This window comes from Lutjanus erythropterus, chromosome 12 (assembly GCF_056507025.1).
Source record: "Lutjanus erythropterus isolate fLutEry1 chromosome 12, fLutEry1.hap2, whole genome shotgun sequence".
Lineage (NCBI taxonomy): Eukaryota > Metazoa > Chordata > Actinopteri > Lutjaniformes > Lutjanidae > Lutjanus > Lutjanus erythropterus.
In genome coordinates, this window is record NC_139328.1 from 5,752,962 (window position 1) to 5,775,372 (window position 22,411).

The 22,411-nt window shown below is 39.7% G+C and overlaps 1 protein-coding gene across 1 annotated transcript in view; it reads left to right on the forward strand.

Moving 5' to 3' along the window:
• Nucleotides 1–9,091: 9,091 nt before the first annotated feature.
• mast3a (microtubule associated serine/threonine kinase 3a) overlaps nt 9,092–22,411 on the forward strand; it is a 34,378-nt gene continuing 21,058 nt past the window's right edge. The window contains exons 1-5 of the mRNA XM_084731522.1: nt 9,092–9,542; nt 14,055–14,143; nt 15,076–15,148; nt 19,235–19,255; nt 19,472–19,550. Coding sequence (XP_084587648.1) covers nt 9,457–9,542; nt 14,055–14,143; nt 15,076–15,148; nt 19,235–19,255; nt 19,472–19,550 — 348 coding nt within the window. The 5' untranslated portion in view covers nt 9,092–9,456. The remainder of the gene's footprint in view (nt 9,543–14,054; nt 14,144–15,075; nt 15,149–19,234; nt 19,256–19,471; nt 19,551–22,411) is intronic.

Below are 22,411 nucleotides of genomic sequence, written 5' to 3' on the forward strand. Positions count from 1 at the left end.
CTCATTCCCTGTTAGAAAATCCACCCGTTTCCTGCTGAGAACCGTGGCCTCAGACTTAGAGGTGCTGATCCTCATCCCAGCCGCTTCACACTCGGATGCGAACCGATCCAGTGAGTGCTGGAGGTCACAGACCAGTGATGCCATCAGGACCACATCATCTGCAAAACGCAGCTTTGCAATCCTCAGCCCGCCATCCTCAGAAACTCCAGAACAGCACTGGAAACCAATAGTAACCTTATGGTTGCTGAGTCATAGCTTTACTGCTACTGGTTTGAATCAAGTGCCCTGTTTCTACTGTTATGGTGGTTATAATGCACCAGGACTCAGAAACTTCTTTCAAACACTTTTGTCACTTTGGCATGGAGGTATACAGCATATGAATTCTGAACTTATACCATATCACATCCACTACTTATAATACCTAATAAACATTGGAATAAAATGCCTTGCATGATTATGAATGATCGTGTATTTATGGAGAGGTTCATAAAGCCTTATAAATGCATTAAAATGTCTTGTGAATATGCTTATAATGTGTTACACAAATTACATTCATAGAAAGTGTTACCATATATTTTTATCTGGTGTAAGAGTTGTGCCACCAACCATTTGAACAAGATTAATAAAATTTAAGCAAAATGTGTTCTAAATTTCAAAACTCTAATTTGATGCTCTACTTATAATACTTTACAAAAATTGTTGCAAGTTGTCATGCATTGTTATTATGGAGCCTTATAATAATATTTACATTATAATGCAGTAAACGTTAGTTATAATGCATGAAATACATAGCCTTCATAGAAAAAAATTATCAAATATATATTTTATATATTTTATACTATTATTTTATTGATACTTTATACAGTGAAGTGATTCAACAATCCAAAACCAGGAAAAAACAAGCCATGTTGTACATGAAGCAATCACAGAAAGACAGAAAGACAGAAAGACAGATGATCCCACACCCAGACCAGAAAAAGTGAGAGAAACAGTGGAAAAAACTAAATTATTTGCTATTACTTAAGAATTGTTTTCTATTCATATATCACACATCATGCATTTAGTCACAGATGCATTTCACACAATGCGGTCACTTGAAACAAATCTTGAAAACGCATCACAAGCTCAGCCAGATGCACTTAAATCTGTAGACGCTTGATTTCAAACACTTGAAGCTGCATTTGGTAGACAGTGAATTTCACAAGGGAACAATAAAGGGTTCACATCCCTCTTGCTTACATAAATGGACATGTGACGGCGCAGGACAAGAGAACTAACCATTGTTGTGTATGGAAAAAACACATCATGGTGACACTGGGTGACAGACACGGATCAATCACTGCTATTCAAGCTTCACTTCAAAGCACAATTGTTCCACATCCTCTCTGGTGAGGTTTTAATCCGCCAGACAGACATTGTGTTATTTTACATGATGGGCGCATAGTAGATTAACAGCCTGCATGTTGCACAGCATATGGGAATGAGTGGATTGGATGTGTTCCTGAGGGATTTAGTGTACTGAGGCCATATTGTAGAAACTACCATGGTAATTAGGGTCAGGATCTGATTTAGGAGAGAAGTCATTGCAGATAACGCTTTCATCGTGCCTGAAAAGCTTAGCCGGTCGAGGCCCAATGCTGACAAAATTCTGTCCAAAGCCGATCCAAACCCGACCTTCATTAGCATATTTCTCCCTGAACCCGATTACAGTCCCACATTTTTCTGAACAAACTGCATCAAAAAGAGTTTTCAGTGACAGGGACAATACTGCGGGGAAACTGTCCATGATTAAATTGGGAAGACAAATTAAAATAAATAAATATCGTACAGCCCAAACCCAACATGAGCCTGTGAAATATGTGAGAAATAAGGCTCAACCCGACCCAAACCTCTTGATCTTTTTGCTGCTTTTCCGCAGTGGATGCCATTTATGGTGGAAATGTGTCTGCTATCTTAGCCCACTCTCTTTCTTTTGACAACTCTTCCGAGTTAGCATTGTTGTGAAATCCCCCCAAAAAACATCTTTTGATTTCTCTACAACACCTTTAACTTATATGTCTTGAAGTGAAATGTCCATCATTGTTTTTGCTATTTTTTTTATATTTCAGTGTAGGGTCAGGATGTTAAAAACAAAAACAAAAAAAACAACGGCTGCAAAATGGTTTAACTTAGTGAGATGAGAAAAATAGTGTCAGTTGCTAATGGAAGAAAAGAAATATGTATGACACAACCATCCTTGCTGCCCAAAATGTTAAATTAACTTTCCTAACTTTGGGAAAACTGTAAAGCTGCCCTAACTTTTGCTTTTCCATGTGTAGTAATTGCCAACTTACTAGCTAACAGAGGCTAATGATACAGTTAGCTAACAGTAGCTAACAGTAATGTAAGTTAAATGTGGCTAATGGTAGTGTTAGCTAACATTAGTGTACAGATACCAACACATCTAACTGATCTGTCATGAAGTTAAGTGCCCATTGTTATTTTTACTCCCAATTTTTGAATGTTATAATGTGTTTCAGCATTCAAAAAGCAAATTAACCACCAAAAAAGAAAACAAAATCAAATATCAAATCAATAAAATTATTATTTCTACATTTGTATGCACCATAATCTAATTTATAATCAGCAGAGTAATTGTCAGTCCCATTAAGAATGTAAATATTATTGTTTTTACCTCAAGATCTGTCCACATTCACCACCATATATTTCTGAGTCCTGTCTTTAAGGTTTAAAGATATTTGTTCATATTTTGCCAACTCTGTGAATCATTCCTGAGATGAAGGCTCAGCTGGACTCCTCCAGTTTCTCATTATAATTTGAGATAATAAAAACTGAGGAGATTTTTGACAGGACATGAAATGTTTTGTGTACTTCAGTGACCTGAAAATGCCAAATACACACAGTAAAACCAGAACAACTGGCCACAAAACATCAATAAGAAGGTGGGGTCAACACGCCTTCTTACTTCATTACTGAGTCGTGGGTTAACTAACCCCCCACCTCCCACCTCCCCTCCTGATCAGGTGATCAGAGCTGAAGAAGTGACAACCATTTCGTGGCCGCTCGTGCAGCTCGCCCCGGGGAGGAGGAGGAAGAGGAGGAGGAGGAGGTGGTGGTGGTGGTGGTGGTTGTGTCGGTGCAGCAGCAGCGAGCAGGACTCTATCCACGCTCCCGTGGAGAGGACGGAGGAGCGCAGTATGGGCTGACTGACCGCAGGCTTTTTTTATTGTCTTCAATGATGGACGAGCCGAACATCCTGAGACGTCGCGGTCTGCAGGTAAACACGCGCTGACATGACATGACAGCACATGATGAGGTTGTTTCCAGGCTAACTGCATGACAGCTATGATGAAGATGATGAAGATGATGAGCCATTGGCGACGATACGATGGATTTCTCCAGGAATTGCCTCGGGTCCGCTTCGTTACAGAGTATTTTTCATTAAACCAAATCAATATTTATAATTTCTTTATTCTTTCTCCTGATAATTAGCCTGTGCAACATCGATGTGAAGTGTTTATTGATATTTTTCCTCATGTCCATTCATTAAAACAGGCGATGGCACCATCATGAGTGCACATAATGTAATTAATCTGATCCCACTGTCTCCTCTAATGTGTTTATTTTGGAGCTCTCCATTGGCGCTTTGGTGAATCTGGTTGCCTTGGTGATAGGAGCATGAAAAACCCAAAGGGTTCCTGGATGATTGGCAGAAACATCCCTTTAATCTTCTCCCGGGTGCCACGTTTATTACTCAGGAATGTCCAGAATAGGAATAATGAAGTGATCTTTCTTTTTTTTTTTTTTTCCCCTCCCTTTACCAGTTCATTCATGTGTATATTTTGAGCATAAATGAAGTAGTGAAAGCTGCTTTGTTTCCCCAGGAGGTGATGGTGGGTTTGTGATGAAAGACTCAGTCCAAACTGGGTGTTTCCATTCAGTTATAATGTACAGTAATTGGCTTCTTTTCCACCTGACATCCATCTGCAATTTAGATTTAAGTGCAGCCCTGTCATTATACTAATAATAATGAACATGATGAATAATGGTGAATTTATTCAGGTTTGCTTTCATGCTGTGGTTTAAAAAGACGTAACATAATGTGAATAATTGTACTGTTAGACAAAATGATATGTTCTGATGAAGCTTAAAGGGATAGTTCACCCCTAAATTCATAAGTGCATACATATCTTTCTATGGTAGAAAGAAAATAGTTCCTACGTTAAACTGCTTCTTGAATAACCGGGTTATGATTTTGCAAAGAGACGCTGCTTTTGAGTTTATTCAAATATCTTGAATATTCTTGAATCAATGTCTCTAAAACTTGGCAACTCACACCAAAACAGTCTAAATGGGTTAATGTGTATTTTTCTTAGATTTTATTTTGAGGTGTGCTATCACTTTCAAGTATGATGATAAAAAATAATGTCTTTGCATAAATGTCCTTATTTAGGTATTTTATTAGGTTTTTATTCACTTTGTTTGTTTGTTTGCAACCAACGATTACCAACGATTTGACTATCAATTAATCTGATTATTTTCACGGTTAATCAACTAATCGTTAAGTCTATAAAATGTGAAAAAATGCTTATTACAATTACTAGCGCCAAAAGTGACGCCTTAAAATAACTTTTTTGGTCTGACCAGCAATCCAAAACCTTTATTTACGGTCATAAATAACAAAGAAAAACAGCAAATCTTTACATTTAAAATGGTAGAACCAGCAAATGTGTGACATATTGCTGAAAAATCAATTAACTGACTAATCGTTGCAGCCTTATTTGACATCAGTCAGTCACTTTCCAAAATAGACTGTCTAAAAACATGGAGGGGATTAAATAAATCAGTGCAGGTAGCCTGAAAATGATTTTGTGCACAAGCTCTCTCGGTCACCCCTCCCTGTCCTTCAAATCCTGATTGGCATGGGCAGTTTTGCAGTTGCCTGAGCTCAAAGTAGCCCGGTAGCCATGGGCTATAGTGAGGATTTGTATCCTTGCCAGTATTGAATGGCTTGAAGACCCACTTGTCATGCAAGAAACTAGGCCATACTGCAGCTAATGATATTTACAGTGCACCGCAAGGAAGATAAGTGGGTGTGACAGAGAGGAGTAAGCATTCAGGGAAATCCATCTGAGAAACTGCTGTAACCTTATTTTTGTAAACATGTTTTGAATGTGAAGTGCCTGCAAAATTCTTGTCATTTCTCCCTGTTTATTCTGCAGAGTGTGTTTTCATAACAGCAGGAACATGTTCAAAATGAGAACAGATCTTTTATAAATAAAGGATATTGATTTGTGAGGAAACCTTCTAGCCAAACAATAAACATCGCTCTCTGCTCAGACAGCAATACCTGACATCTGCATTTCAAAGCAATGTCACAATGAATAATATGGTGTTTTATGAAAATATTTTAATTTCAATATTTCACATCTCTTCTTTTTTCTAGAAAGAACTGAGTCTTCCTCGCAGGGGAAATGTGTAAGTATTATTAACCGACTTACTGTGTGTGTCTGTGTCTCCTTTGACAACCTCCATCTCCTCATCAAACCAGACCAGCCAGGTGTCTGTCACTTGTCAGCTCTCTTGTGCATGCATGTCATATCTCACACCAGTATACGTTTACTTCACCCTCTCCTGAGAGGCAAGGCCTTATGAAGCTGCTTATTGCCTCAAAGTCAGAGCGGTCTCACTGCTCAGACTGGTTTTATGTAAACTGAGACAGGATGAGCACAGATATAGAGACAAGGTGCAAAAACCGTAGAAGACTTACTGTTTGCATGCAGCCTTCTCAGTATGTGAGAATCAATAAATATAACTCACCCATTTGTTTATTCCGCCCTAATGTGAATATACATTAAATATCTGAATTTTCACCATTTTAAATTTGGTGCCATATTACAGAATTTTTCTACCTTAAGTCTTAAAATGAAACAAAAGCAATGAAGGGCACTTAACTTCATGACAGATCAGTTACAGTTGTTGGTATCTGTACACTATCGTTAGCCACTGTAAGCTAACATTCCTGTTAGCTACTGTTACTGAAGCGTTTTTTCAAACATACTGAAACATACATTGAAACAACCTACAAAAAAGCTAAAACAACAACAACAACAACAACAACAACAACAACAACAGGCACTTAACTTCAAGACAGATGAGTTAGAGGTTTTGGCATCTCTATAAAAATTTAAAGATGTTCTTTGTTCAACGCTAACTTGGGAGATAAGAGAAAGAGAGTGGGCTAAGATAGCAGACAAAGTCTTTTGTAAAAGCAACAAACTGTCATATGGATTAAAGTTTGCTAAAGTTAGCCAACATTATTGTTAACTAACACGACCGTTAGCTACTGTTAGCTGACACTACTGCTAGCAAGTAGTACCATTACCTACTGTTAGTGAACGCTACTGTTAGCTGCCATTAGCTGGTAAGTTAGCATCTACTACAGCTGGAAAAGTGAAAGTCTGACAGGACGAGGTGCCTACAGGCAGTGCCAGTGGCAATGTGCACAGAGTGCATAAGATGCGTTGGATTGAATATATATATGTATATGTCTTGTGCACTCAATCAAGTGCAAAGGTGTTTGCGAAAGAGCTGGGTCTTGAGACTTCTCTTAAAGACTGAGAGGGACTCTGCTGATTGAACTTAGTTCCATCGGGGAGCCACAAACTGGAAGAGTCTAGCTAGCAACCTTGGGCCCTGTTGTGGTGGTTGAATCAGGCGTCTTTGTTTGTCAGAGCGCAGTGAGCGGGAGGGAGCGTAGACCTGGATGAGGGAGTTCAGGTAGGCCGGTGCGATTTTGGTTGCTGTTTTGTAGATGAGTGTCAGGGTTTTGAATTTGATGCGGGCAGCGACTGAGAGCCATTGGAGCGATCTGACAGCAGAATGACATGTGCTGTTCTTGGCTGACTGAAAACAAGACATGCCGCCACATTTTGGAACATCTGTAGAGGTTTGAATGTGCATTCAGGAAGGCCTGCAAGTAAGGAGTTGCAGTAGTCAGTGCTATTGCAAGAGCATGAACCAGGAGTTGTGCTGCATGCTCAGAAATGCACATTACCCAAAATGTATACAATCGTTCCACATACTTTTGCGTAAACAAACATTAGTGTGATTCTTTTTGGATGCACTATTCAGCACATCACTTCCTGAGAGCCTCCTCACTGGCTGGGGATGTGCAACCATGGTAACCATTAACAACAATTAACTAATTTAAAAGAATATATTACACCGATCAAAGTGAAACCATGTGAGGCGTTACTGATGTTACACAGAGCTGCCTTGATTGCTGTCCACCCTTGTCTGTTATGTTGTTGCAGTTGTCATCCCTACTGCATTGCATTGTGGGATATATTTTCCAGTGGTCCAGTGCTTGCATAGTGTAATATTTCTCCAGAAACAGTATGCACCTTGCATTCTATTGATTTCATACTAGGTTTTCGAATATGCTAAAAGATTTCATACTGTTTTAGCTCACTAAACAACATTGAATTTCAGATGCAGCACTGGTGTCCATGTGATTGTGTTTTAAAATATGTGAACTGAGCAAACAAGCTGAGCCAGCTCTTACAAGTAACTGCTCATTGGTAGTTGTTTATTTTCTACATGTTTTTCCTGTACAGAATCCAAAAGTGATCAGCTGATGATTAATGGGAATTTTACACCGAACAGTAACAGTCACAGTTCATATCAACAGAGGAGTGACACACGTGCACAGAATCAATGAACTACCTTGAGAGTCTTCAGCTGAAGCAGGAGGTGCCACAGTCAGAACAACAACATCAGTCTCTTTACTGACTCTAACCTGCTCTGGGACTTTCCCTCTGTCTATAGGGAAGAGATTAAGCCGGGCTGGTTTCGCTGTCTCGATGACTCAGACGACATATGAGGATTGCTTACAAGCAGATCACAGATGACAGATTTAAAGAGTTGTGCTGCTCACGTTGTGCTTTTTCCCCCGCAAGGTGTCTGAGACAAACAAGGAAATTTTATTTTAGGTAAATCAAGGGGACTATTTCTGCGGGCTAAAAGCCACAACTTTGGCATTGCACCCTGTATGAGTGAGTTGACAAAATATGCAATTTCCTTTAAAGAGCTTACTTCATTATAATATTACAATATTATTCATAAAAGTCTATGGTTTCTGACAAATATTTCAGTAGAGATTTGTGCCGTGTCTGTGGAAAAATTAAGTGGTTTGGTGAGATTGGTTGAAATCTGCTGTTTCACTATTGGATGTAACTAAATCCTACACTCTGGTCCTTTAAACCAATATAGTAAAGGTAATAAGTCTATGTAATGTGATGAGCTAACAGCAGAGATGCTGCTCTCCACTGCAGGTGACATAATGTTAATTGCTATTCTCATACAGACAGTAGACTGGCAGAAGCTTTCAAATTATTTAATTTATTAATAAATGCAGATAACTTTTTTAAAATAAAAAGGCAGTAGACCATTTACAGCAATTGTCAGCTATGTTTCATATTGTAATTCAGTGAAATTGGAGCAAGAGACTGGAGACTGTGCCCCCTTTCCCATTCATTCAATCAAGAATTGACTCTGAATCAAATTGGACACCAAAAAAACAGAATCAGAATTGAATCAAATTGCGAGATACCCAGACTCCCACTCCTATATGCTGCATAAGTGGCAGAAAATGGATGGATGGATGGATGGAGAATTTCAGTCTTATCATTAACAATGACTGGGTTCTCAAATTTAAGAACATTGTTTGAATACTTGGGAACATGTGCTTTACAGTCCTTGAAATCCATGAAAATCACGAGGATCTCAATGTTCCCTAATGACAAAAATGCAACATTCACGACTACTCGTAAGACACACAACTGAAAATTATAGATACAACTCCCTGTGCACGTTTTACATGTCTTCATTTTTAAAAGATATTAAGCTGCGGGCATGTAACCAGTGTGTCAAAATCGGTGTTCCTAGTAATTAAGAATTTCTCTGTCTTCTTTCTGGTTTTCGGTGGGTGGTTCACGTGTTCTCAAGCTTAACACAATATTTCCGACAGTGCTTGAAGGCATCATTAGTGCCTCCTCCCTCAGGCGCGCGCTACTGCGGCTGCGCGGTGCGGCGTTGCTGCTGGAAAGTTTGTATCACTGACTCTTTATATTTTGGCGAAGATACCACCAGATAATGCCGCGTCCCGCTGATCACGGACTGTGTTTGGGAGTTTTCTGGTGACAGGGAGCGGGAGCAGAGCGGACATGGCCGTAACTGTCCCTCATCACCACCGAGCTGCCGTGTCGTGGGTCTGTGGTCAGTTTGTACCGAAGCTGAATGGAGTTTCTGCCGTTGGACATTGCGTACCGCTGGCCTAACCGCCACCAGCAATAACAACTCCACAGGAGAGACTGTTTTAAACATGATGCTCCCGCTGTAACAAAAGGATAATTCTCACATTTTGGAGTGGATTTATCGGTCACCACCATCACCATGTCTGACCAAAACTACTACTGGACCGTGCTGCCGAGCTACAAAACTAGTTTTGTGACAGGGGCCATGATGAAAAGATCAAAAAGGTAACGACAACACCGCCTCTTTTTGATAATAGACTTTCTGAACGTGCAGGCAGACAGACAGACAGACAGACAGGGAGACAGACAGGAGCGGCACGGTCCTGACTGAGCTGCCGCAAAGCGAAAACGTCTGCTCGGCCTGTGGTTGTCATCAGCTCCCTGCTGAGCTGTGCCATTCACTGTCTGACAAACAGCAATTTGTTGAACGTTAATGCTGAGCTATTTGATTCACAGCACGTAAACGCAACACCCCACAGTGTTTGGCAACGTTATCAACACAGAGCTCAGATTTTATTACCACAGTTGTGTGTTTGATAGCCGACCGTACGTTACTGTATGTGTGTGTGTGTCGGTTACATCCGCCCTAGTTTTTGTTTCCGACGGAGAAACGTGGCCATTGTAGAGTGTTGTGTGTGTGTATGTGAGCAGACTGCATTGTCTGTCTGCTGCCAGCTGTCGCATACAGCGACACTGAGGTCCGGTTGCTGATCGATACACTGATGTGGTCAGTGGGACTCTACATGTGCTTTTATCTGTCAGATAAATGTAATAAGCCTTCGCAAAGTAGAGCTGTAAAAACTGCCTTTCATGCCCTCCTGCGTGTTTGGCTGTCAGTGAGTTCATAATGATCTTATCGGAATTTATGGCTTTTTTTAAATTTCCTTTGAGCCCAATATTTTCATACTGAAATATTGTTTTGCTGTCTTTCTGGCACATAAATCTCTTATACTTCATGTCGGTGTTATAACCTGCAAGACCCATTGGTTATTTTTAAAAGGCATACTATGCAGGATTTTCCTTAAAAAAAACAAGGTGAAGACACATAAAACAATGTCCCTCAACAATAATCACTTATGATTCAGTAGAAGTGTGTGGTGGTATCTATATCTTAAGTAGGGTTGCAACATTTTAATGATGATTAAACAATCAACCCCTTTAGAGCTACATGATTAGTCAATTAATCAGCTAGTCAACTATTAAATTAATTGCCATCTATTTTGTTAATCCATTTTAATCCATTACTTAAGAAAAAATGTCCAAGTTCTAAGATTTCAGCCTCTAAAATGTGAATATTTTCTTCCTTCTTTGCTCCTCTATGACAGTAAACTGAATATTTGTGGGGTTTTGGATTAAATGAGACATTTGAGGATGTTGCCTTGGGCTTTGGGGAACACTGATCAACATTTTCCACCATGCGCTGACATTTTATGGACCAAACAACTAATTGATTATCATGAAATATAACCCATGACTGAATAAAGGATCATTAGGCCTACCAGGAAGCTGGGTATTGTTTTATTTCTATGCAACTAATTGATTGATTGAGAAAATGTTCATAGGAGTAATTGATGATGATACCAGATGCAGGTCTTTTTCTCAATTTAAGCTTTATTTAAGTAATTCTTGCTGCACATTAGTTATGTGAAACATTTTTGTTTTAAATGAACAGAGCAAAACAATAAGGCTCTCACTACTCTTGTCTGCCTTTTCTTACTCAATAAATAATTGAAAACAGTGTCAAAAGGGTCCTTTGGTAAACCAAACCAAATCATGAGAGAAACTGGTGAGCTCATAAAACATTTTTTATTGGTTGATACATTTGTAATTGTCTAAATTCTTAACAGCAATCAAGATATTAGTGTTTAATTATTAATATCCCTACTCCTAATTCACAGAGACCCTGTGCTCTGCCTGTATTTTCTTATTTTCTCATTATTTCGCTGCAGTCGTCACCTGGGGCGCTTTACCAACCCAGTGTGTCGGTAGTCAACGTTCTGAATTAGACTAAAAAATGAACACTTTTTCTGGTGCATTTATAAACAGCAACTGACTGCTCCTGCATGTTTTACTTTTAAATTCATGTAATCTAGTTTTTCTAATTATTAACAGGCTGATAACATTCTGTAGAGTACCAAATTATCCACTTTTTCCGTGATGTAACTCAATCAACACAGCATGACTTTGAATGGAGCTCAGTGGATAAATGCAGCCCCGCACCATCAGCAGACATGTGCAACATGCATCTCAGTGGCCTATATTCATCATGCTACATGTCTGCCTGCAAGCTCCTCACAAACCTCTATTGTTAGTCCCTGATATGAGTAGCCTTATCACTGCCAACTGATGATAAAGCTCTCTCGTGGTCATGGTGTGATACAGCGATGCTTTCATGCAATGTTTTTTTTCCATGGTTTATAGTGTGAAAAGGGTGTCTGTCTATTTATTTTCTGATAAGAGTAAAATGGTGCTGCACACTCACTCACAATGTTGTGCTGTGGTTGGTGTGTTGTTGATGCCAAAGTCAAGCATTTATTGGCTGTCCCTCCTCTCTGTTGCTGTGCCGTCTCTTTTTGGGTTGGGGGCCATATACTGTGTGAATCTGCCTCAGCACCGACCCAGAAACGTCAGGCTCTATGTTGTCTCAGCCCCTCAATTATTTTAGGTCATTGCCAGAGAGAAAGAGAGATGGCATAGACATCACCGGGATGAAACAGAGAGCATGATGGGGATTACACCCAGCTTTAAAAACAAGCTTAAAAAGAATCCCTAATTATATTCAGGATGAAGCCTTTAGCACGCATAGAGCAAACACCCAGCTTACAGAAGCCTCCAGGCACCATATATGCACAAACATGCAGGAAGTCGACAAAATAACATTTGAACTTTAAAGAAATTGCATCATAATTACACTGACATCTACGTGGGTGAGTCTTGCTCCGAAATGCCACTTTGTACTACCTGCCATCGTTTAAACCAGTCTTTCAGTCACGACTTTCACATATGACTTTTAAAACGAAAATTGTTTCCTTAAAGCAGCTCCAAAGAAATAATTGGCTGACTGAATCTGCATTTGTCAAAAGCTCCACAATAACAATTAAGGCTGCAGCAAATTATTATTTTTATTGTTGCTTAATCTGTTCATTATTTTCTCAATTAATCAAGTAGTTGTTTGGTCAATAAAAGTGTCACAAAATGCTGAAAAATGTCGGCAAAGATAAGATTAAAGATAAAGATTTTTCTTTAAAAGTGACTTAAACTATTTAATGGATTATCAAAATAGTTGGCAATTGATTTAATAGTTTAACCACTGCATTAATTGTTGGAGCTTTTGCAGTAATTTTATAAATTCATCACTGAAGCCAAGGCAGAAGGAAAACAACTTTAATCAGAACAACACAATAAAGCTGATGTATTTTTTTTTCTTTAAGTATCCAAAAGTCCCATCAACTTCTGACTTTGTGCCATGGAAAAACAATCATTGATTTTCTTACATATGGATCAGTTTGTGTTGTCTGTGTGTGGGTAATGATTGTGTCCATCCACAGTGATGGATCTTTAATGGTATGGACAGTATGTTATGGCCTGCAGAGTTATGTCATGGGAGTCACGGGGTCTGATTTTTTTTTTTCCCCTCTGCATCGTTGTATAACAGCCAGTCAAGGCTGTTTTTATAGGGTCAGGTGCTCCCAGTGGTGCAAGCATTACTCTTTCCAGATGTTTCCCATACTCTCACATGAAAATAACTTCCAGACATCATCAGATCATCATTCATACTTTAGTGTAATACCTTAATGTAAAGCCCATACTCCTCATTATTCAGAGGATGCTGAAGGGTTAGTTCAGTTTGTTTTCATTGGGGTTGTATGAGGTACTTATAGTCAGTGTTTTACCAACAATAGATGGTGGTTGACATGCCACATGTTTGGAGGAGCAGCAGGAGTGCTGGTTAGGGGAACTAAGCAATGCACTGCTGAGGACAGGGTCAGCCGCAAAATGCATTTTGTCCACCTAAAGAAGGTGGTTGGTGGAGAGTGCATTATTTTGCCGATATAACAGCAGTTTCCTGTCACAACAAGCTGTCTGATGGCAAGGTAAAGCAGCAAAAATATCGTAACTATAGCATACTTTTAAACTGATTTTTTTCTTTTTAAGATGGGCCTTTTGTGAAGTGGCTAAGAGACATTTTGCTGATGACTGTCCACAGCAGTACATTGCTTAGCTCCCATGCTAATCCTCCTCTGTGCTTCTCCAAACTGGGGGCGTGTTGACCTCCATCTACTGTAGCTAATACACTGACTATAAATACCTCATGCAACCCCACTTCAAAAAATTTGAACTGTTCCTTTAATTTATTTAATGTATTTGCATTTTTTTTGCTAATTCACATAGTCAAAAACCCTTTAATCCTATTAAATGCAAGAATATAAAAATATGACCACCAGTGCTGACACATCAGCCAAAGTGGCATACTTTGTGTGCATGTGTGTTTATATATTTACATATATACATGTGTGTAGCTATGCATGTTTACGTATAAACACCGTTACCAGTATCATTACAGTTATCAGTGCTCTCCTTATTACGATCGGTAACTTCTTTTCATAGGCTGACTGTGTTTATTTTACGTGACTGTTTCCTGCACCGATAAAAGACACGTGATGAGTGATCATGTTTGTAATTGTACCGCATAAACAAATGCTTTCTCTCTCCTGTTTTGTTTTCCTCCTCTCGCAGTTCTCGTAACAACAAGAGAAGGAGTTTGGCGGTCGGCACCCCGTCGCCTACGCTCTCACGACCGCTCTCACCTCTCCCGCTTGCCACAGGTACTTGTGTGTTGTTTATAGTTGCATGTGTGATATTGTTCTGCAATCAGACCATTACCAGGCTCATTACACTTAATTTATGTAAACGTAAATAGAAGTGGGTTAAGATTGAATAAATAGATGAAGGGCTTCGTCTGTGGCAGGAGACTACTACATTAGCTTTTTTGTTTAGTATATCTGCCTTCAGCCTTGTTTTTGATACTGTATGTCACAAGACTAGCACTGGTTTCCCTCTGGTGTGTTCATGGTGGTGTTTTAAGATCATATTGTGCCCACAGTATAGTTCATACCATAGTTTTCCTCCTCATGATGTTTTTTTGTGTAGCTTCCTCAAGGCTACTCATTCCTTCATCCTGCTGCCTGAATTGCAATATGGAGACTCATTCATTCTCTGCACCCATTTTTAAAAAAAGTGAATCAGGGTGTGGTAGTGCTTTGCCCTCAGGGGCTGGCATGAAAACCCTTTAGTGACCCTTTCATGAGCATGTGGTACGGTGGAGTCAACAACCCAACTCCCTGCTGTCTGCTGAAACTGAGATTGTTTGATTAGACAGAGATGAGCCCTAGTTACCTTTCGTGGGAGTGTTACTGTAATTAAAAGGTTTGATTGTTTCGGGTTGAGCTGTGAAGTAAAACCAGTTTCAAGCGACTCATGCAAAACAGGAGGACAGCCGGTGGAATGATTCAAGCAGGGCACAAAATTAGCAACAACCACAAGCCAAATGCTGGTAAGACATGCAAGTGGCAGGTAGATTTGCATCACACACCAGCAAAAAAAGAGTGGTAATGTGGCTGGTAAAATCTGAACATCCAGTAGTCATTTGGCTGGTGGACAGAAAAGTGAATTTTGTACCTTAGATTCATTACATAAATATTTTATTTCAGTTTCCATTTATTTTCAAAGTTAGTAACTGTTTATTTTGTTTCTTCAGCTGGCAGCAGCCCTTCAGAAAGCCCCAGAAATGTCTCTGCCAGCACCTCTGCCAACTTCCAGTTTGCCCGCAGGTAAGATTTAACTCAAATGCTTTTTGATTTGGATTTGCTCCCTGCCTGATACAAAAACTGTAAAATCTGTGAGCCTGATAAAATGCCATGCAGATGCCTCCGAACAACAGTGAATTAAATGCATATTTTAACATTCAAGTAGGTAAATTGAAAACATAAGAAATAAACCTCACTGAAAATATATTGCCATTCACAATTCAGACAACAGTAGAAAACATAAAGATGGGTATCACGAACTGGTACTAAACCACTACCAGTTCCTGACTGGTTGATACAAAAATGTTGATAAACCTAGTACTTATTTAACATTACTAAAACAGAGGGCAGGACAAAACATTCAAGACTGTGGGCTCACTTTATTAAATTCAGTGAAAATACAACAAAGAGCAATAACTCAGGAAACAATTTAACTTGATGAACACCCAACATTTCCTGATTTTGCTGCTTCATCATAAAAGCGTTTCAATAACAAAATAACAGGAGTTTTATTGTGAAGAATTTATAAGAAATAAAATGTTTATCCACTGTTTTACAGACACTTGACTAAAAGACGAGTGCTTCATTAGTAAAAACACACCCTCAAACAGGTGCAAACCAAGTCAAGTCAAACAGCATATGTGTGTGAAAAAGGAGCAAAATAGTTGCAGAAATGGAGATGGAGGCGACGAGCTTTCATTGCCTCCACTGAAAAGGGGCTAAAATCAGCCTGTCCATCCAGGTGTCACGTTTCCATGACTGCTGATCAGAGCTGGAGCTGATAAATACCAGTGACCACTGCAGAGTCATTTGACCTGGTGATGGGAAAAGCAGTTCTTTTCAGTGTTGTGAATCACTTGAATCAGTTCATTAAAAAGATTTGGTGAAGAAATTTGTTCAATGCTTGATCAGAGGACTTGATGGTTCAGTTCAGTTGGCAGCAGCCATTTATGAAGGAGCCAGTGAGCAATTTTATTGGATATAGATACTGTTTGCAAAAGCGAAAGCTCACATTCTTGCCCAATTATATACAGCATGGTTATTTTTCCTACACTTACTTAACAAGGAGGGAGGGGGGCAGGCTGGACCTGCAATAGCTGCTGTGCTCTGAGCTCCAGTTCACTGTGCAGTACATTCAGAGCTGCTTCATGAACAACCCCACACTAATTTGACCTGGGACTGAATTTCCAACTGAAGACAAAAGCCATATGTTAGTGGGGGTTTTTTGTCCAGTGTATCAAGGGCTTTAGAGATAGCTAAGCTGCTTCTTTTCCTACCTAAACTTACACCACAGCATAAACGTTCTTCACCTCTTTTAAGCTACATCCAATAAAAACAGACCAAAATAACCTAACAAACTTGGTTTTAGAGGAAACTGAGTTGCATGAATAGTGAACATGCCCTGACTTGTTCCCTTTTGCCCCTGTCGTGAAAATGAGGCAATGGAGAAGCAAGTCCAACCAGCTGAAAGGCCCCAGGGCCACTTGCTGGACATGGGTCTTGGCATTTGTCAAGCCAATTAAGGCAGCAAGTCGGTGCACACACTCATTACTTGGGGCCGCTGTGATTATGGGGAGAAATTGCAAAGCTTATCGTGCTTCTCGCAACTGTGTGCATAGAGTACCTGGGATTTAGAGGAATAGTAGGTGGAACTGGCATCCTTGTCCAGTAGCAGAAAAATAGTGTGTTGGTTTTTGGGCAAAACAGCAACATGTAGGCTCATTCTGAAGGAGATACTTAAAAATAGAGCTGTAGATCCTAGTATACATATGAGACGTTTTAAGAATATGCTGCGTCAATCTCACTGTGTGTACCTCTATGCTGCTTATCTCAAATATCATGTGATATGAATTAGCATTTAACGTTGCAGTGCAGTATGGCATATTGCACCATAAGCCCGGGGACGGAGAGGGGATGTCTCCTGATAGAATTGCCTTTGCACGAGCCTGCATGACTCATCTAAATTTATTGAGACTTTTTAAGCTGCCAGCGTGGACACAGATGCTGTGACTGCACTTTTGAGGGCTCCACTGGGTTTATTTGCTATTCACACAAGCTGTATAGCCCTGCTGTTTGTGCAGTTATTTTGTCATGTAAACAGTGAAGAGCCAGACACACAGTAATACGTCTTTTTAATGCAAATGAAGGAAGCTTGTGATAAGAAACCATCTCAGGGCGGAGGTATGATCGTTTAGCTGCCTGCAGCTCTCTCTCTCTTCAGCATTAAAGGTACCTTTTTTTAACCTTGGTGTGTGAAGACTGCCAACACTGGCCCACAATAGTTTCTGTTTCCTTTTACACCTTAGGCATTTATTCTAACATCGATCTAAAACCTTGTTTTTAATCTTAGCCTCTATCCTCCTAAGCCCTGCAGGACCTTAATACAACAACCTAGTATCAGCAGTAAGGCGTTTAATAACACATAGCGGGATGACATACATATCGGGTATGAACCAGACGAGAAAACAAACACGTCTAATTCACCTGACTAATCCTCAGTTCTCAGACCCACTCAGTGCAGAGCCATCCAATTTCATTGTGTCACCCCCGATTTGGCTCCATGTCCCCAAGAGCCGGTTTGTGCGAGAAAACATTTGACCATCCTTGTCACCACAGATTGAATCAGTGAAGGAAACTGGGCCATGTCCTTAGAGTGCCATATTGGATGGAAAAGTAGGGGAAAATATGGAGATAGAGACACTGGTACAATTGGAAGTTTCATACATAAAGGTTTTTGTTCATAGTACAGGGTTTGTACAAAGTCTTTCAAAGTTTTGAAAGAACATGAAAGTTTTGAGGAATATGCTTGAATTTGTATTGTGTTGTTTACGACATAATCCGGTTTCTCATATACAGAATCACACATGGAAAATAAACATTGTTTAATATGTGAAATGAAAAGATGTCATTTAGGGCTAGATGAATCATCTGTTGATCCCTCACCAGGATTCCCATGTTTCCTGGAAAAATGTAAAACAGTTGACCAGTTTTCAGTTTTAGATGAGAATGAGCTACTAAGCTATCTATCAGAGCTCCTCAAAACACATAACTCATTGTGTTCAGGATCATAACATGCAAACAGTAGTTTACAGACGAGAGTATTTTGAATTGGCTGCTCTCGGTGGAAACGCTCTGAACACGCCTTCAAGTTATGTCACAGGTTAGATGACGTTACAACTTAACTAGCCGAAACTCCAAACAATGTTTGTTTCATTATCCTTCTAATCTAAGTGTTAATCACTGCTGGCTGTTAACTGTGGAATTTTTATTAGGTTTGTAGATTACGATTGCTTTCTTCCCAGCTTGTTTTAAACTGAAGAATAATATTAAATTGGTTGGCATGTTTAGTTCAGTTCCTTACTCTGACATGCTTGCTAGCTTGTTTTGCCTACAAAGGTTTAAGTTTTGTGATTCAGCTGTGGCTAGGAGCAACGGTCTGTTCAAACACAATGCTGCATTGGTATGTAATATGACATGAAATGTTTAGCTTTTAAAGTGAGATCTCACAGCAGGTGTGATTCATATGAAAAGTCCTGGAAAGTGACCTCTAGAAAAGAGTGAGAACCCTGCTTACTCTGTAAAATTAGCAAACATCAAATAATCACGATCAAAACATACAATCAAAGTTAATATGCACAGTTTGTAAAATTACCAAAGTGGCAATGTACATTGTTTGCTGTGGGTATAAAGGAATACAGTAATGTTTATCACAGCAATTTAGATAGGAGTCTGGACATTTTACTCAGAAATACATATGAACCCTGGTAATAGTGGTCCAAGTGGGTGTTTCATTGTGTTGTGTAAGCGATTTTTATGAGTGTATCTTGTTGGTGTGTGTGTTTGTGTATAATGAGTCACAAGCTAAGTGTCTGAGTCTGAGTGCTGCAGTATGATAGCAGCTTGGCAGGTGTTCAGCAGCAGCAGCAGCAGCAGCATCAGCAGACCGCCACTGGCTGAGAGCTGTGACAGACAAACAGCGCTGTGACTCTGACAGCCAGACTTACTCTGTCACTATCATTAAACAGTGTTTATTTTCTTTCTCACTTTGTGTTTCCGTTTGCCCCCCCCCCCTCCCTCTGTCTGTGCCTTCCTCTTTTTGCATCTGCATAGCCAACTGGCCCGCACTGAAAGGTAAGAAAACAACAAACCGGTATTTTTGTCTTTAAACTCAACAACAGTTCAAGAGTTTCAAGCATCAGATGTTATCGCTTTAAACTTGCATGAGAAAATCATTTATAGAGCAAGATTAGCAAGTGTAAAAAGGTAAAGCTTTGAAGATAGACTGAGTCAACAGGATGTGTAGGTTTCATATGCGCTGAGCAGTTTGTAACTCTTCTGTTTCTGCAGAGCGGATGGGCGAAGGTGGTCTGTGGCATCGGTTCCCTCGTCTGGATACTGCACCAACGCACCCAGTTCATCAGTATCTGTAAGCTGAGTCTCTTTCTGTGTCTCTGCCTTTTTTCCCCCCTGCAATCATCAGTGCCAATGAGCTCTGTCTTTTTTCTTCATCAGACATTCAATCTCTTTCCAAACCACTGCCACGGGACCATTTAGCTCCTTGTGTTACTTATAGTCAGTGTATCAATCAGTTTACGGGGCAGCGGTGTCTTGTAAACTTACGGTGTTGACTGACTGAACTGTAAATCCCATCAGATTACACACACAGTGGAGGGAAATAAATCCACCCATAAATGGTTGTTGATTTATAAGAGACAGAGTGAGTTCTTTTATAAAAGTGCTCTGCACCTGGGCAGTATTTTAGGTGAGCTGTGAAAGTGTGTGTTGTGCAGCTTTTGGCCAACAGCGAAAGACTGCTAGCATATTTAATATGTTGAGTAAAGTGATTCAGATCCAGCTTGTCATGTAAAAGGTAAAAGTGAAAAAACACTGTGTGAAAAGTTTGTTAGAGTGTGATGCATCAGCATGTGCAAAACAGTTTGCCTGATCATGTGTGAGAATTTAGACAGAAGGATTCAAACGTTTTTTATTTGTACACAAGGAATATGGGCAGTGGTAAATGTAGCAGCATACCCCCTGAGGCAGTAGACTCAGTCTAATTAGCTGTATTTTGGGAAAAATATAAAGGCTTCAAAATTATTGGGCATATAATAGGCATCTTATAGGTGGATTATGATGCAGTGTTTCCCCTACCATTGCCTTGGGGGTAACAGCCTGTCCCCCTTGAAAGAAACAAAATATGTTATTATATGTTCTTTATCTTATTTGTGTGCAGTCATTTCATTTCACCTCAGTGTGTCTTCAAGGCGTTTTACTGTAATTTATGCTCCTCTCCTCTGTGTTTCACTGAGGGCGGAGCAGAGGATAAAGTTGTCGGTACCAGTTACAAGCAGGCTCGGTAGCGAGTGAAATATTAACGTTAGGCCAGAGAATATTTGGTCGAAACAAATCAACGATGCCGTTTTACTCTCATTGTTCTCTGTGAGGTTTACTGGAAGTGATGTAATATGGCCCTGATGTGATTTAATGTTGAGTGAGCTCTGTGCCTGACTCTGTTTAAAAAATAACCTTTTAAACGCTACTTTGCTTATCAGCATCTGGCCATGTGGTAACTTAGGAGGCAAGTTTTGTGTGCTGTGGTTAATTTGACATGCAGTTAACACACCAGTCACAATTTTGCTTAAATGAAAACTTAACTCCAGGCATTTATTTGCTCCTGGTGTTCTTCACCACTGTTTTGGAAGAAGGAAACAGCTTTAAAAGATGTTTTAGATAAGTGCTGTGCAGTGGATCTAATTTATGAAGAGTGATTCAAGTGGATTTGGAAAAGTAACTGATAAATATTCTTTGAGTTTGCGTTGGCATGTAAGCAGAGAGACTTTAAACTGTTAAATTGGAGAGAAGAATTTGGTGTGGTTGTATATGGTTGAATGAGAATGATTAATCGGTCAACATATGATGGAATCCACTTTTGTTTTAGTTATGTCAGAAGTTAATTGGTACAATTCTTTCAACGTTTGGACTGGACCTTGTCGCTTTATTTAAATAGAACTGGAAAAATACTCAAAGCAGGCCAAAGAGGAGAAAGAGGGCTTGTAAAATCACGAATGCATGACTTTGTAAAAAATTTTCTGAGCGGATCAGTGGAAAATAAAATAAAGGACAACATGGGAAGATATGATATGATGTTTCCTTTAACTGTTAGTTTCTTCAGGTCCAAATGTTCTGTAATATTGTAGCTCATGCCCCCCAACAGTCAACCTCGAGGGAAGCAATGCTGCAGCAGAGGCTGGAAAGAAATCACTGGCTGTTTTGATTGTTCTTTACTGTGAAAACTATTTTAAAGTAAAAGTTGTATCTGCCATCAATTCAAACTGATCACCGCTCACTCCTGTTTTTGGTGAGGAAACAAATTGCTAACTTAATCCAACCATTTTCAAGTCTGCAGAGGGTGACACATCTGCAGAGCATTTTCACTTAACAGGTCAAACTGTCGCAATAATATCATAATACGCTTAACTGTGGCAAATAGGAACGTTCTCACACCATCACAACACTGTTACTCGACAGTCTGGCCGACCATACTTTTTGCTTCCAGTTGATTTATACAAAACAGCTGACTGGAGATGGATTCTGTATCATCTAATGACTCAGTCACAACAGGATATGTCAGCTGATGATACATCTCTCCGTCATCAGCCTTTTATCGCTCTTTCCACTGCACACAGGAAGTAGGGATGAATCCTCAGATGCCTTTCCCAGAGTCTTTCTGGAAGAATTTATATGTGTTTTTTACATACATGACAATACAAATACACAACATTTTACTACATATGGTATGTTTTTCTGGTTGAATTAAAAAAGTTTACCATGTGCCCACCTTATTAAATAAATGACTTCATACCAGAGTGATTTCAGCTGTACTCTCTGTACTGTGTAGCCCCTTATGACTGAGGGGAAAGTACAGGAATAATAAGTCTTATCAGTAAAATAACACGGCTCTTTTTGAAATGCACGCTTTCGTTTTCCTGAATGACATCACATGTGAGTAGGGACTGTACAGCATTTCAAATTTCCTCACTCAGCTTTTCCTTTCGGGAAAATATGAACGCAGAGAGCGCGCCATGCTGCCCGGCTACACCCATCAGCTATTTGTTGATAGTTTCTGTGCCGATTATCTTGAGGTTTTGTCTTGAAAGTCATTACTGAGGCTGCAGTTGGCTGTAAAAACAATACCCGTCTCCTCTGTCACGGCTGTAATTTTGTATGGCCAACCACATGGCTTGGAGACGGTGAGGTCAGCCCTCAGCCACACAATGCCCCTTTCAG